The 15,629-nt window shown below is 59.2% G+C and overlaps 1 protein-coding gene across 1 annotated transcript; it reads right to left on the bottom strand.

Annotated features, from left to right (window-relative positions):
• Positions 1-363: 363 nt before the first annotated feature.
• Positions 364-14,671, bottom strand: DBN1 (drebrin 1). Its single transcript, XM_057541168.1, has 14 exons — positions 14,444-14,671; positions 9,745-9,800; positions 9,053-9,165; positions 8,798-8,872; positions 8,572-8,718; positions 8,355-8,432; positions 7,966-8,117; positions 7,818-7,881; positions 4,521-4,580; positions 4,309-4,432; positions 2,895-3,065; positions 1,825-2,510; positions 1,417-1,519; positions 364-1,239 (listed from the first exon to the last, which is right to left on the bottom strand). Exons 1-14 carry the CDS (start codon positions 14,527-14,529, stop codon positions 1,169-1,171), a joined length of 1,986 nt encoding a protein of 661 aa, XP_057397151.1. The 5' UTR covers positions 14,530-14,671; the 3' UTR covers positions 364-1,168.
• Between the last annotated feature and the right edge of the window lie 958 nt (positions 14,672-15,629).

Genomic DNA, 15,629 nt, shown 5'->3' on the forward strand with positions numbered 1-15,629 from the left:
TTCTTACCCCGTTTGTTACATTTTGAGGATAATAAAGGTGTGTGATCTGGTTTGGTACAAGCGGAGGGGGCACCCACTGCTTGCACCCAAGGTTCTGGCGGCCAGGTGTGCCTGGCCTTATCGGGACCGAACCTTGTTGCGCCTTTCAGCTACAAACCGGCCTGAGGGTGTAGAACTAAACCTGAGGTCTGCCTGCTTCAAACCACTGGCCGGTTCCCCAGGGAGCCTCATACCCCACCTTCCTTGCCCTTGAGGTCTTGGTGAGGGTGCCTCCTGCAGCCTTGGAAGTGGGAAGAGTTGGGAACGGGGTCGTGGCAGGCGGTCCACCCCAGATCAGCCCCTGGAGGCCCGGAGCAGCAGGCCCAAAGGGATCTGGATTTCTTTATTAACAGACATGAGCACGACCTGTTACAGAAGTTTGTGCTTTCCAAAAAACAGTTACTGAACGTGAAAAAGGAACCCAAGCAAAGAGGGAGGAGGTGGAAAGGGGCCACCCATAGCCCTGACCTGAATCACGCCTAGGGCCTCCAGCCTGGGACCTGCCCAGCGGGAGGGGGCAGGAAAGGGCCAGGAAGCTGAGAGGCCCCAGCTGGGCCTGCTACTTCCTTCGGGCCAGGTGGGGAGGGGTCAAGAGAAGGGGGGAGGGGGCGGGTCCCAGGGAGCCAGAGCCCACGAGCCATTTATTGCCATGTTTTAAAATTCGTGCAAAATATCTGAAGCCCTGGACAGAGAATACAAAGTGATATTTTTCCAAGAAACAGAAAACTAGGAAAAGAGGTGGGGGGAACATTTTCCCACCAGAACTTCCCCCCACGCCAGGCCCCAAGCAGGGTGAGGCCTCCACCCCGGCCAGCTGAGTGAGCAGGGAGGACTAAGAGCTACAATCTGGACCAGGTGGGAAGGGGGTGGAATTTGCAACAGCATCTCAACTACCAACGGGAGGAAAACCAGTCAACTGTACAAGTCTCCTATCAACTTTAAAAAAGAGAGAAAAGCTGTAAAAGTAGGGCCCTGTGGGTAGGGAAGCGGCCAAGTCCCCGGCCAGGGCCGGAATCCAGAGTGGGTGCCAGGCGGAGCTGCTGCAAGTGCAGGCACTGTGGGCCGTCTGGCCAGAGGCCGGCGCAGGTGGGCGGCCTTGGCGAGGGCAGCCTGAGGGCAAGCATCACCGCTAGTCGCCACCCTCGAAGCCCTCCTCCTCTTCAGGTACCGGGTCTGCATCCCAGCAGGTGATGTCGATTTCTATGGTGTGCAGAAGGGAGGGGAGTTAAGGAGATGGCCCAGCAGATCCATGCCTGTGTCCCTCCCAACCCTGGGGAGCTGTGCCAGCTGTGCGGCAGGCGGGGGGAGGGCTGCCTGTCCACACTTGAACACAGCACCGCCACCCAAATTCTTCTCCATCACCCATCCCAGTACTACCTGGAGGCTTGTTGTAGAACATAGGAGGCGGAGCCTTTGCACACAGCTCTTCCGATTGGGCAAACTCCTCCTCCTGTGATTGGCTGAAATACCCCTCACTGGCCTGTACGAGAAAAGCTCCATGTCACTGGGTCCCACCCAGCAGGACTAGGGCTGACCTACCAGGCCTGAGCACGTTTCCCCAGCAACCAGCGATGGTATCAGTGGTTGCCAGGCAAACACAGATGCCTGCCTTGGGAATAAAAGCAGAGCTGGCCCAGGGAGGGGGAATGAAATACAGCTTCCCCCCCAACGATGTGGATCACAGAGAAGGGGGGCAGGGTACTGCTGCAAGCCTAAGGAAGGCAGGGTCAGCCCCCTGCTCCAGCCCTGACCACTTCCCCTCCCATCAGGCAGCCCCAGCCCCACCTGGGTCCCCTCCTTCTGGGTGGTCTCGCCATTGGTCAGCAGGTGGGGCTCTGGCTCCAGCTCCGGCTCCGGCTCCGGCTCCTGGTCCAGCTCCTCTAGAGCTGAGGGCAGAGTTGGAGCCTGGGGAGCAGCCAGGGGCTCCCCTTCTACTTCCTCCCCTGGGTCACAGAAGGTGGCTGGTGGCTCAGGCAGCTCATCAAAATTGAGAAGGTTGGCACTGCTTTCACCTGCCGGCGGCAGTGGCTCCTGAGCCACCTCGTCCAGCAGGGGCACTTCTGCCAGAGTGACTTCGGCACCTGAGGGTGGTGTGGGGGCCCTAGGCTCAGCCTGGGGTACGGAGGCCCCTTCCCCATTGCCAGGCCATAGGTCAATGAGGCTGGCAGTGGCAGGGGTGACGGTGTTGGCAACACTGGTGTCAGCAGCGGCAGTGTCGGTTTCAACGGCATCAGCTGCTGGGGTGTCAGCTGCAGAGGCTCCAGCCATGGCAGGCTCTAGAGAGGCAGCCAGGACTGCCTGCTCTGTAGACGCCATGAACATCAAGTCCTCCGTGGGGCTGCCTTGGCCCTGGGGAGGCTCTGGTGCCTGAGGGGACTCCTCCAGGGGGCTGGCCCAGGCCTGAGGGTCTGCTGCTCTGGCTTCCTTGCAGGTCTCTTCACTATCCAGGCCGGGGCTGGGCTCCTGGGTCTCTGTCAAAGCACAGATGGAGGAGACATGTGATCAGCTCCCAGGAAAGGATGTGGGCCCTGGGCAGGCACCCTACAGTACCCTGCCCACCCACTGAGGAGTCCAGGAAAGAAGGCCTCCCCTAAGACTTCCATGCAGAGTGCCTTCTAGCACCCACTGGGCCCCACTGCCCCTTTACCTAGTGTCTTTCAACCGCTCAGCAGCCCTGGGAGGAAGGCACAATCCCCACTCCAGGGAGACACTGAGGTGCAGAGAGGGCAGGTCTGACCAGGGCTCTTCCCTGCCCCAGCCATTTCCAGGGCAGTACAGTCTGGCCCAGATCCCTGGGGGGTTGTTACCATGGCCATTTGGAGTTCCCAGCCCAGGGGCTAGGGCCATTCACACACCTTGGGCTGCTGGGGGGGGTGGTGGCAGTGGTGGAGGCTGCGAGGACATAACCTCATCCAGGGCCCGCTCGGTCTGCTCAGTGACAGGGGTAGAGGCCATGCTGGAGTCAGATGGGCTCCGGGCAGGGATCGGGGTAGGCACCATCCTCCGGTGGCTGTCCAGGTGGCTGCCTGTGGAACAAAAACCCCTAGGCTGGTCAGTAAGGGCCAGGGAGCCAGGTGGAACCAGGATTGTCCACCTTGGGGCCTGACCAGCCCCTCCTCTCTGGAGTCTGGGTCCGGGCTGGGAGCTCCCCAGGCCCCCCAGGGGCCAGACCACAGCTCCAGACCCTGTAAGCCAGGCCCCTAAGGGCCAGTGTCCCTTCAGGGCCAAGGGAAAGAGGCGGGCGGTACCTGCTCTGGGGACAAACACCAGAGATCAGCAGTCAGGCTGGGGGAGTGAGGGCAGGGGGGCTGCTGGGAAGCGGGGGGCCCTCCTTACCCCCCCACGGAGGCCTGGGGCTGCTACCTACATGGGAGGGAGGAAGAGAGGTTTGGGGTGCGGTGACAGGTGATATAGGGAAAGGGAGTCCGTGGAGGGGAGGAGGAGGAAGAGGAGGAGGAGGAAGGCCCACTGTCCGATGCCTTTATGAAAGGGCAGTACGGACGACCTGCCAAGAGAGACAGACAGAGAGAGAGAGACAGAGGACAAGAGAGGGTCAGTCTCCCCCACCCCCACCCCGAGGCCTCATCCACCCCCAGCCTGGCCCTGGATGTCTAAGCTGCCTTCAGCCAGGGCACACATTCAGCCAAGCTGGGCCAGAGCCTCAAGCCAACAGATGACTCCACCACACCAGCCACACACAGCAAAGAGCCTGATACGCCACAATGCAACCAGCCTCAGGGCAGCCCACGCCTCGGAACAGCCTGCCCCACCCCTGGAACCCTAGCACAGAGCCAAGCACACAGAAGGGGCAAACAGACCAGCAGACAGGGAGCGGAAGGGGGCTTCAAGGAGAGGTGGAAGCCGCACAGGGAGAATCCAAACAGGGAACCCTGGGTACAGGCTCCAGGCTGCTCAAACTCAGGACCAGGGAAAGAGCCCACTCCTCATGCACCCACAGCCCTTCAGATAAGACCTAGTTCAACCCCAGCAGGGCTACTCCTTGCAGCCAGGCGCATGCCTTAGCCCTTGTGAGAAATACCCAGATGGCTCTAGCACAGCCAATTGCTCAGCCCAGGCCCAACACTGACCCTGCCGGAGCCCTTCTCAGCCCTGCCACCTGGAGGTGGTGGGTGGAAGCACACCTGATGATTGGCCTTGCCTTCTCCAAGGGGTCCTTGGGCAAGGTTTCCCTTCCAAGAAAGGTCCCAAAGAGGCTCAAGGCCAAAACCTGAGGAGTGGGGATTGGGTGGGGGTGGGAGCTGGGACTACCTGGTCGGTGGTTGAAGGGTGAGGGCACATCACAGCTGCCTGCGGAGGCCGATGCGACTCTTTCCTGCTGCTTAAAGAACTCCCGTGGGTTATCAGGTCGCTGGGCAATAATGGCTGCTGCCTCCTGGGGGCACATGGAAAGGGTCAGGCCAGACGGGGCCCAACTGAGGCAGCCCTACCAAACTCAGATGTCTGGTCCCCCCGGGTCTCACCTCTACCTCCGATTCTGACTTCTTCATCTGGGTCTCTTCCTCCTCATCCCGCTGGTCACCCTGGAAACCAAAAGGGAAGGTGTTCTGAGCACCCCACTCCCACAGGAGCTCTTGGCTTTCTTACAGCCCCCATGTTTCCTCCACTATCTGGAACCATTTTCACGACCCAGTCACACAGCACCTTCTATCTGCAAGGTCCTCAGCCACCTCATCTCCAGTCCAGACAGGCCCCTGGGCACCCAGGGCCATCCAGGAGCACTCCCTGCTTTGCAGCTTACTTTTCTCCAACCTCCTACCACACCTACCGCACCTAGCCAACCACACCTCCATCACTGCTGCCTGGATCTTGGTAACACGACTGAGGCTTCTTCATTAGTCCCCTGCCTCCTTGTTCTCTTTCCCCCCATTTCTTCTCTACAGACCTGAAAGGATCTTTTCAAAATGTTAGTCGCCATCACTTAAAAATCAGGTTTTCTTACTGAGATCAGGGTCTCCAGTTTCTCTTGAAACGCCAGAAGCCCTGCCAACACAGGCCAGCGTGTCCCAAAGCAGCCATTGACTAGAGCTGCACTGTAGCGGCCTATAGGGTGTGTGTTGTCCAGTTCACCACAGTCCCCACCACTCCCTACTGCCCTTCACATGTCCACTTCACTCGCTGTTTTGAGATTGCAACCCCAGGAGTAAAGGTAGGTGGGGCCCCTTTGCTTGGCCCACGTTCCCTTCTCCCTGCCTGATCTAGTCCATCACCTCTCACAATGCTCCCCTCCCACCCTGACTCACCCACACCCTGTGAGATGCAGGCATAAATTCCTCAGCATGATGTAGTTGCAGTTCCTGGAACATGCATACAACTTCCCACCTCCGTGCCTTGGCATGGGAGATGAATCTCTCTCCCCAAGTGCCCGACCCCCACCCCAGGTCCAGCTCTTCCTGCTTCCGGCCTCAGCTTGGGCACTGCCTCCTCGGGAAGGGGTCCCTGGCCCATTCAGGTCATTTCCTTCCCTGGGTCCCCATGAGGTGTTCCAGGCATACACCACAGATTACGCTGTGTCATAATTTCCTGTTTCTGGATCATCTCCCCACCCTTTGTGGGTGATACAGGATAAGAACTCACGTACGTGTGTGAGTGGCCAGCCCAAGGTTCAGTTCGTACCTGTTTCCTCAGTTGAACTCATCACACCAAAAGCCTCAAGAGGGTTGTCATCCCAACTGCCACTTTGTGTCTTCCAGAATGAAGTCTAAACTCCTCCTCTGACCTTGCTCTCTCCTCCCAAATTTCCCAGCGGGCTCCAGTCATTGGGGAAGTCTCCTTGCCTTCCCCAAAAAATGTACATCCCACCAGCCTTTGCTGTTACGCTGCCCCTGCCTAGTATAACCTTGCTAGGTTCCTCTGCCTTGTTCAAAAAAAGGACCAGAGGCAGCTTACCACAAAAACCTTAACTACATAACACTATGAAAACCACTGAAACAAATTAGAGCTTGGGGTTGGAGAAAGACATCAATATACTAACCATAAAGGTCAATAGCATTGCTATCCCTGAGCATCTTCAGATAAATGGAAGCTCCCTGGCATCCCAGGCAAAAAGGGAACTCACATAAGGAATGCAATTCTTATCAGAAGAGAGAAAGCAGAATAGCTCCTTAAGCCAATATAAAGCACTTCATGGTTCTAAATTCCAAAGTTTCTCATGTGGGAACTCCCTCAGAGGACCTGAAGTTGCAGGGTAACCACAGTGACCTGCTAAAACACCTACTGTCACTGTCACATGAGCCACACTTGAAGGGTCAGATGAGACTATAAAATAATGGTGTGACACTGTAAGCCTTTGCCTGAAACACTGGTAATTGGTGAAGATGAGCAATCAGTTCAGTGGGTTCACTATACTATTCTTTCTACTTCTGTGTATGTATGTGAAATTTTCCATAAAAATAAGCTTTTTCAAAAAGAACTTGCTCTGAACGGATGAACAAAATCTGGTATACATATACAATGGAATATTAACAGCTTTCAAAAGAAAAGACATTCTGACGCATGGATAAACCTTGAAGATGTTATGCTAAATGAAATAAGCCAGTCACAAAAGGTAAAATAACTGCATGATTCCACCCATACAAGGTACTTTGAGTAGTCACATTCTTAAACACAGAGAGCAGAAAGCAGTTGCCAGGGGCTGGGGGAGGGGGCAATGGGGAGTTAGTGTTTAATGGGTACAGAGATTCAGTATGGGAAGATGAAGAAAATTCCGGAGATAAACAGTGGTGATGGTTGTACAATATAAATACACTTAACACCACGGAACCGTACACTGAAAAATGGTCAATATGGTACGTTTTATGTTATGTACACTTTGCCGCAATTAAAAATAAACTAATTCATCAATTAATTGTAAAAGAGCCTTGTTCATCTTGTTCTCCACCATGTTTCTCACACCAGCACGTGGCAGGTGGCAAGGGTTTGCTGAATGAATGAGGCTGCAGCTTACTAACCGCATGTCCTCTCCACCCCCAGGGGCTAATGTGAGTGGAATGACCTATGACAGCCGTTAATGCCAGTGCCGGCAGGGCTGTCCGGCCAGCCCCCTGTGGGTGCGACCTTGGAGCCTGTTTGAGTCCCCAGGGCCCAACGGCTACCCGTCACAGTCCCAGTCCAGACGACTACTGCCCACCTCCTGTCCTAAACTCTACCATGCTCAGCTTTGAATGACCTTAGCTATTGCTCAAGTATAAAATTCAATTCAAAGCATGAAGATTTGACTCCACTGTGATTTTGAAAGGGTCACTCATGATGACCCTATGGGCCATGCCAATGTTTGGAGGTTCAGCCAGCACCCCTGGAACAAGCGCCTGTTCTCAAAGAGACACTACACACACTTGTATATAGATGTTCAGAACACCAGCCCAGATTCATTCAATGGCTCTGCAGCACTCTTGCTGTGGGCACCAGGCCTCGAGCCCCATAAGGGCAGGAAGCATGTCTAATTCACCTCGAGCCCCTCAGGCCCTGCTGGGAGGGGGCAGGAGGAGCCTGGCCAGTGAGGGTCTGGGTCAAGGTAGATTTTCTCTTTCAGTCTAGAGTATTAGCTTCTCCAAGGAGGTCTCTTTCCACAGCCAGGGAACAGAACCCCACACGATCAGGTACCAGGCCTGACACTGCATGATACCCCGTGCCCATGCAGCAGTACCCAGAATACCCAGCACTGTCCCCAAGACACTTACTCCCCCCGCAAGAGGCCCAGGAACACAGGGACCATCCTCACTTCCCTCACCAGGAGACAGGAACCCCGACTAAGAACTTACAAAGATGGACTGCTCCTTCAACCGCCTCTTGGCCTCCTCTGCTTCCAAAGTCTGTTGTTTCCTCCTGGAATGAAAGGCGCAGGGAGCCCTTCAGGACGGGCCACGCGGGGCCGGCGGCCCAGGGCCCGGGGGGTGGGGCGGGGCGCACCTGTGCTCCTCGATCTGCTGCTCCCGCTCCCGGTAGCGCCGCTCCCGCTCCTCCTGCTCCTGCCGCTCCTGCTCCATCCGCTCCTGCTCAAACCTGAGCCTCTCATCCAGAGCCTTCTTCCGCTCCTCCTCCTTCCGCAGCTCCTCCTCCTTCTGCAGCACCCCGTGCCAAGGCAGTGCAGGCCCTGAGCCCGGGGCCCGCCCCAGCCCTCCAGCCCACCCCCAACCCAGGGTTCTGAGAATTCAGGGGCTTGCTCCCTCAGTAGGGGAAGCACGTAGGACGGGCCAGGCTGCTGAAGGGAGGTGCTTAGGGAGAGAAGGCAGAGCTGCCCCATGGGATCAGGACAGGGAGGGGCAGCTCAGCCTGCAGGCCGGGGTCAGGGTCCACACCTTGGCCTGCTCCCAGAACTGCTCGCGGTTAATCCGCTTCATCTCCACAGCTGCATCAGTCTTCTGATAGGTAGTGCCCTGCAGAGTCAAGCGGCCCGGCGTGAGCGAAGCCCACGGGCCGAGTGCTCAGGAGCCCCCACACGCAAAGGGTGAGGACTGAGAGGAACCGGACGGCGGAGCCCTGGGCAGGGCCAGCCTGCCTGGGGCGCACACTGACCACCGGCTCGGCGTTCTCATCCTCACGTAGCCGCAGTCGGTGCAGCACGGGGCTGGAAAGCCGTGCCAGCCCGTTGGAGAGCCGCTGCCCGATGGCGCCCGCATCTATGTCTTCCACACTGCTGGCGTTCACGATCACATCGACGCCCTGCAGCAGGAGGAAGGCGTGTTCAGGCAGCAGGGCTCCCTCCCACCACCGCCCCCTTGAGCCCTGACCCCACTCGCACCTGGAAGAACTCGGCCACCTTAGCCACGTGGCTGGCACAAGCACATTTGCGGGCATCAGGCACATCTTCGCCAACCTGCAAAGTACCCAGCAAAAGGGGGCGTCGGGAAAGGACAAGAGTTGGCGGCAGGCTGAGGCCCAGGGCTCTCTTCCCAGGACTAGTGGGGTTCTCTCCAGCAGTGTCAGTGAGTGGAGTGGGATGGAGGATAACCGTTCTTGGGCCTTCGGCTCCCTTCCCCAGCCCATAGCTGCATACCCAGTTGATGAGCACGTATTTCGGCAGAGCAGCCTGGGAGTCCTTGACGCTGCAGAAGCCATACATCACCTTCTGGTTCTCAAAGTGGCCAGAGAGCTCCTGCAAGCCCCCATCTGGGGGAATCAGGAGGGTGTCAGGCCCCATCTCCTGAATCCCTCCCCCACAAAGGGCCTGGAACCCAAAGCAAAGACTCCTCTTGTGGGCTCTGCAGGCACCGCCAGAGATCTGGAAGTCCCAGAGTTCTGTGTTGGTGTGAAAGAGGCAGCAGGCAGGTGTGAGCTTTGCCTCTGAATCCCCCAGGACCCTGGGGAAGAACTGAGGAAGTGTTCTTCACACATCAAGTCTCACGCGGGGCTGGCACCCACTGAGGTAAAATAAAACCTTTTAGGGCTCTCAAGAAAGTGGGGTGATCTGCGCCATCCCTGCCAGGCCCGTTCCCGCCTAGCTGTGTGACTTTGGGCAAGTCACTCTCCCTCTCTGAGGCTCAGTCTTCTCATAATCAAACAGGAAACAAGTCTCCCTCCCTCCCCACCCTGGGGATCTTAGGGATAACCACAGGAAGGACACTTGGCCAGACAAGTGTGGGTCTGCTGGATGCAGGCAGCGAGGTGGCCTGGAGCCAGGCGGATGGGGAAGAAAACAACCGGAGGAGGGAGCGGAGAGGAAGGCAAAGGAATGGCTGGAATTCTTACCTCCTGACGCTGCAAGCTTGAGGTCATCTGAGCCATCCTCATATGTGTACAGAGCCCTGGGGAGAGGGAGGGGTGGCTGGGAGAACTGTCAGGGCCCAGGCAGCCAATTTTGGGTGGAGACGGCTCTCCGGGGTAGGAGGGACACAGAGGGGGCAGGACAGGAGGGGGGTTCCAGCCCAGCACTTAAGCCTTGTCGCCATGACAACAGGGCTAAGCACCATTTCAGGCTGGAATCCAGTGGGGGACAGTCCGGGATCTGATGGAGGGAGGCCTGAGTCAGGTGGGGAGCAGGCAGTGGGGAAGAAATCGCTGCCCAGTCGCTTGCTTCCAGTGAGCCAGTGTGTTGCGTCCTCGGAGCCCTGGCCCTAGCAGCCTGCAACCCAGCCAACGGTGTGAGATGGAGATTCCAAGGCGACGGTTCCTTGGTTACCGTTCCCTGGCTACCGCTCCTCATCCCCATTGGCCGTTGCCAGGAACCTACCTGGCGCGTGCCTCAGTACCCACTGCCCCTCCCCCCACATCGAGGGGGATGGGGAGAGAGAACCTGATGCTGTTCAGCTCTGGGCATCCCCTGGTAACTATGGCAACCCAGCAATTGGCACGCGACTGGCCCACCCCAGCTGCATCCTCCTGAACACAAAGGACCCCAAGGGGACACGCCCTCAGTCTCAATCTCAGTCTCTCTGAAATGGGGATGAGGTCACCGTGGTCACTCCTGCCTGGACTCTGGCCCCTGGGTGAATGTGCTCTCCTGGCCTTCCAGCCCTAGGCCTCCTCCGCCCTAGCTGAGGCTCTGGCCTCTTGGGACTGCTGGCCTTTCCTTCCCTCTCAGCTTTGGCAGAAAGCTGACCTAGCAGCCTTCCTCCTTCCTCCTCCTCCCTAGCTTTTTCTTCACAGGTAGCAGTGGCACAGCATCCATTTCACAGAAGGGAAGGGAGAGATGTCTCCTCCCCAGGACCCACCTGGAGGACAGGCTTGGGGCCAGGAATAAAGGTCATGTTCCGGAGATGCAGGAGGCTCAGCCCCTCCCCCAAGCTCCCCTTTCCTTACTGCCAAGGTAGGGGGCTAGGAGGAGAGGAGGCAGGAGCACCAGGGAGATGCAGAAGAGAAAGCGAGCAGGAGGCAGAAAGAGAAGACAAGAGAAGGGAGGGAAGTGAAGGGATGAAGAGAAAATGAAGGAGCGGGGAGAGAGGAAGGGAAATGGGAGGGAAGGAAAGAGGGAGGAGAGAAGAGGGAGGAAGGGAGAGAAGGAAGAGGAAGGAAGGGGGAGAGGGAGGAGGGAGGAGGGCGGAGCAAGGAGGGAGCAGGGAGGGCCTGGTCCAGGCCCAGCCCCATGAGGTCAGCACAAGTCACTGCCAGAGCCAAATGGGCCCCCAGCCCCCTGCTTCTCGGGATCCCTCCCTCCTGAAAGGGACACAGGTGGGCTGTGGGGCCAGGAGCTCCTGGTCCAACTGTTGCCCAGGCTACAGTCCTGGCAGCTGCTTCTCAACACAGCTGTCCCACCACCTGTCTGGCTGCCCTAACCCACCACTGGGAACAAAAGGCCCTTAGAGAAGCAGGGTCTTCCCTTCTCCATTCCACAGATGAGAAACTGAGGCAGAACTCCAAGACCCTGGCTCCCAGACACTGCTCTGGCCATCACACCTCCCTGGGGTGACTTGTCAGCCTCTCCTAGGCTCTCTGAGGGACCCTGGCTCCTCCCAGGACCCTGCCCCTTCCATTCTTTACTCCTTGCCTACCCACCTCCAGCCACCTTTCCTGCTGCAGCCCTGGCCCTTACCTGGTGGAAACCATAGCTGAGTTCAAAGGTTTCAGCAGGCCTTCAACCCTGAGCTCCGCCCACCTGCCTTTCCAGTCAGACCTCCGTATCCATACCGTACACTCCGGTCACATTGGATGGCTCCCTGATTCCCAGCACAGTTCTGGATATTTCCCACCCTGGAGCCTCTGCATATGTGGTTCCCTTCACAGGGAGGCCAGACCTGTTTCTCCACCCCATGCCCATCCCTGACTGAAATCTCTCAGGGACCCAATGCCAGCTCCCATGAAGCCCTGCCCTGCACTGCACCTCCCCAAAGCGCTTACCACACTCCAGCAGGGACGGGAAGAGGCACCTGAGCCTGCCCCAGATCTCACTAGACCACCAGTGCTCTCAAACACATTCGAGGTGGCCTGAGCCTTGGGTGGATGGAGCTGGTGAAACTGCAAGGAATCAGGATGGAGGGGGGCAGGAATCTACATGTCTCACCACCTCCAACCCCTGGAGACAGACACTGTCCTGAACTATAAGCCTCGTGAAGGTGGGACATCTAACTCAGTCCTTCAACACAGAGCACAGAGCAGCTCCAGAAGGTGTTTGCGATATTGAGACAAAACTCTGAGAAACCATCTCGGCCAGAGAAAGTGGACTGGGGTGAGGTGGAAGCTGGAATGTAGCAGCTCCAGGGAGATCCTGGGGTCAGCTGAGGATGGGGGGCTCAGGGCAGGTGGATTCTTCAGGACAATCACACTCTCAGGATATTAGAACTGGAAGGGCCTTGGGTATCCCAGGTATGGTTGAGCCCAATCCCCTTTTCCTCTTTTCAAGAGGACCAGAGAGGAGCAGAGACTAGTGCGGTTACATAGCGAGTCGGGTCACATCCAGGACAACACTAGTTCTTTTCACTACACAATCTGACTTCCTGGGTCCCTTGCTGCCAGCATCAGGGCAGCAGTCCATTTCAGAGTGAGCCACCTAGGCGTGAACTCCCCCACCCCTACTCCCCACTCAGAGGTAAGGTAAGGGAGGGCAGTGCCAAGCCCCGTTTGCCCAGACATCAATTTTATCCAAGACGCCCTCCTCCAGCCTGAGTGCAGGGTCTGCCCCTGAATCTTGAGACCCCACTGTACCCCTGGTTCTGTGCTAGGTGCTGGGGAACCTCATGTCCCCTTCTGCAGGGTGATCCTCACATCCTTTCTAACAAATGTTTATCTGGGCCCTTGGGAGTGAGCAAATGTATGTATGTATGACGGTGCACGTGTACATCTGTGTGTGTCCCACACACAACGCAGATTGGGGTGGGGGAGGGGTGAGGCACGCCAGTGATGAATAACTCACTTTGGCCACATGGATGCTGCTGGGTCTGGGAGCCCAGGCCTCTGCTGAGCAGGATGTGGGCCAGCAGTGGCTGTGGGAGCTTTGCCTTTGGGAAGGTAGGGGTAAATGGGGTGGTGGCAGGCAGCACCCCCAGACTGGAGGGCAAGGGTCCCGAGGTGGGCTGTGCCTCTCTCCAGGCATGGCCCATATCCCAAGGCCAGCTCCTCCACCAGGCCAAGCCAGCCACTTGCCCTGAACTCCTCCCATGATGTCAGTCCCCCTGGGGCAGGGCTGGGACAACGGATGGGCCGCTTGCCTGCTTAGCCTGTGCTGGCCTCTCCTGTGACTGACCCGCAGGACAGGAGAGCTTGCTTGTCTCCCGCGTCCATCCCTCCAGGCCTGGCCGCCCGCCAGTGCTGCAGTACTGTGGCATGGATGCCTGGCCATCTTGTCCCCTCCTCCAGCCCCCAGGTCAGTGTCCTCCCAGCATGCGGGTGAGGCCAGCCCAAGTGAGGTCCCTCAGACCCGCCTTCACTTTGTGTTTCCTGCCTGCCAAGGGGAGAAGAGCCCTAGGGAACAGAATGGGCATCTGCCCCCGGAGAAGAGTATCTTGGGGGGATGATGATTCCTGAATGGGGCAGTGTGAAACCCCCTGGCTTTCCTGCCACCCTGGAGACTCCAGCCCCAGAGCAGGTGGTCCAACCCCTCCCACAGCCTAGGGGGAGACAACAGCTGGGGAGGGAGGAGAGGGCAGCCCAGCTCCTCCCCCACAGAGGAGCTGAGAGCCCCTTGCCCCTGGGCCAAAGGGCTAGGGGCTCAGTGGATCCACTCACTCCCTCATCCTTCTCTGGGAACTCCTGCAGAGTGGTGCGCCTGGGGGCTTCCTCCCAGGGACCCCACCTGGCCCCCTAGGCAGGCAGTTCAGTTCCTTTGGCATGTCCCAGCCCAGCTGCCTACTCCCTGCAATCCCCTTGGCATCGAGGAGAGCACTTATCCTTGCCTCCTCCTCGACCCCTGAGGGGAACAGGAGTCACTTGGCGGTGGCCCTGTGGCAATGAACGTCTTTCCATCACACCCCAACTCCGAGAGGCCCCCCGGTGGGCGGGGCGCCCCGGCCCCCAGCCCGCTCTGCTCCTCCCCCGCCCTAGCTTTCCTTTGTGCTGTGGCCGGGGCCGGGTTGGGCCGGGTAGGCTGCGCTGGCTCTGCTAGCTCGGTCCCTGCCCGGTCCTCGCCCGCTCAAAGGTGGCAAAGGTGCCCTTGGCCGCCCGTGCACACCTGTCCGCCCGGCCCGAGGCAAAGGGGAGGGGGCGGGGGATGGGCTTCCACAAGGCCGGGAGGCCCCGGGCCACACATCTGGACCCTGCGTCTCTCCAGCCCGCGTCCGGCCACCGTTCCCACCGCGCGGCTGGGGCCGCCTCCGGGCGCCTGGGGCCCGCCGGTGCCCCGCCTGGCCCGGCCCCTCCCCCGGCGCGCACAAAGGCAGCCCCTCCCTGGCTCTCCCGGGCCGCTGCACCATTTCGGGGTCTCCCCCTCCCTCCCGGCTGCGGGGCGACGGGGCCGGGTGGAAACAAAGGCGCGGCGGCGCGGGGACAAAGGGGCTGGGGGGCGGGGGCGGGGGCTCACCAGTCGGCCGCGCTCTCCTCCCGAATCACCTCCTCGTACGCCGCCAGCAGCTCCAGGCGGTGGCCGCTGAAGCTGACGCCGGCCATGCTGCGGGCCGGACCGAGGCCGAACGGACAGACGCACGGACGGACGGAGAAGGAGGGAGGGAAAGAGGGAGTCGCCGCGCCGCCGCCGCCGCCTCGGAGCCTCTGCAGCGTTGCGAGCCGAGCGAGCCAGCGGCCGGGGGAGGGGAGCCGGCCGGCGGGGGGCGGGGGGCGCTGGCTCCGCCCGGCTCGCTCCCTCCGCGCGCTCGGTCCTAGCGCCGCCCCGACCCGGCCCAGGGGAGGCCCGCCCCCCCTTCCCGGCCTGCCCCGGGACGCCCCCACGCCCCTCGCCGTCAGTATCTGCGCCCCGCGCCCGGGCGGGTGTACTCTTCTGCGCGGGGCCATTCTTCCCGTGTCCCAAATTCTCACCTGTGGTGTCCCCAGCCACAAACCTAGCCCCGTCCCCGCCTCTCCAATCCCTATCCAGGCCCAGCTTCATCCCTCTCCTTTCCAGCTCCCGGTCCCAATCCCAAATCCACTCCATTCCAATCCGGCCCAGCCCCACTCCGTCCTTAATTTATCTCCACCCAGCCTCACCCCTATCCCTGGTCCATCCCAACCTCCAGCCCCAACCCAATTCCCGTGCCAGCCACCCCTGGCCCATCTGCAGCCCATCCCCACCTCTGAAAGGCCCATTCCTAGTCCATCCCCATCACTGTCCACTGCTGTCTTCATCCCCAAATCCCCCCCCCATTTCTGTCCCCTCCCAGCTCCAGCCCCACTCCCAACCCCATGCTTAGCACACACCCCCTACCCATTCATCAGACCCCACCCCTAGCTGCACCTTCCTCTTTCCAACCTATCCTGTTCCCATTCTGATCCCTGTTCCCAACCACACCCCTCCATCCCTGCCTCCTAGACCATTCTCAGCTCCTTACCCCAACATTGCCAACCTCTACCCCATCCCTGCCCTACCCTATGCTGAGCACCCCTCCCTTACCAGCTGCCCCCTGAGTCCTCTCAGGTGGGGCCAGACTAGGAAATCCTTTGCCTTCTCTCCCAAGCCTCAGGCCTCCCAGAGGAATCTAGCCCCAGACTCTCAGGGCAGGGCTCCTCCAAGGACACTCCACGGCCAGCCTCCTGGCACCTTAATTTCCCAAAGC

This window comes from Balaenoptera acutorostrata, chromosome 2 (assembly GCF_949987535.1).
Source record: "Balaenoptera acutorostrata chromosome 2, mBalAcu1.1, whole genome shotgun sequence".
Taxonomy (NCBI): Eukaryota; Metazoa; Chordata; class Mammalia; order Artiodactyla; family Balaenopteridae; genus Balaenoptera; species Balaenoptera acutorostrata.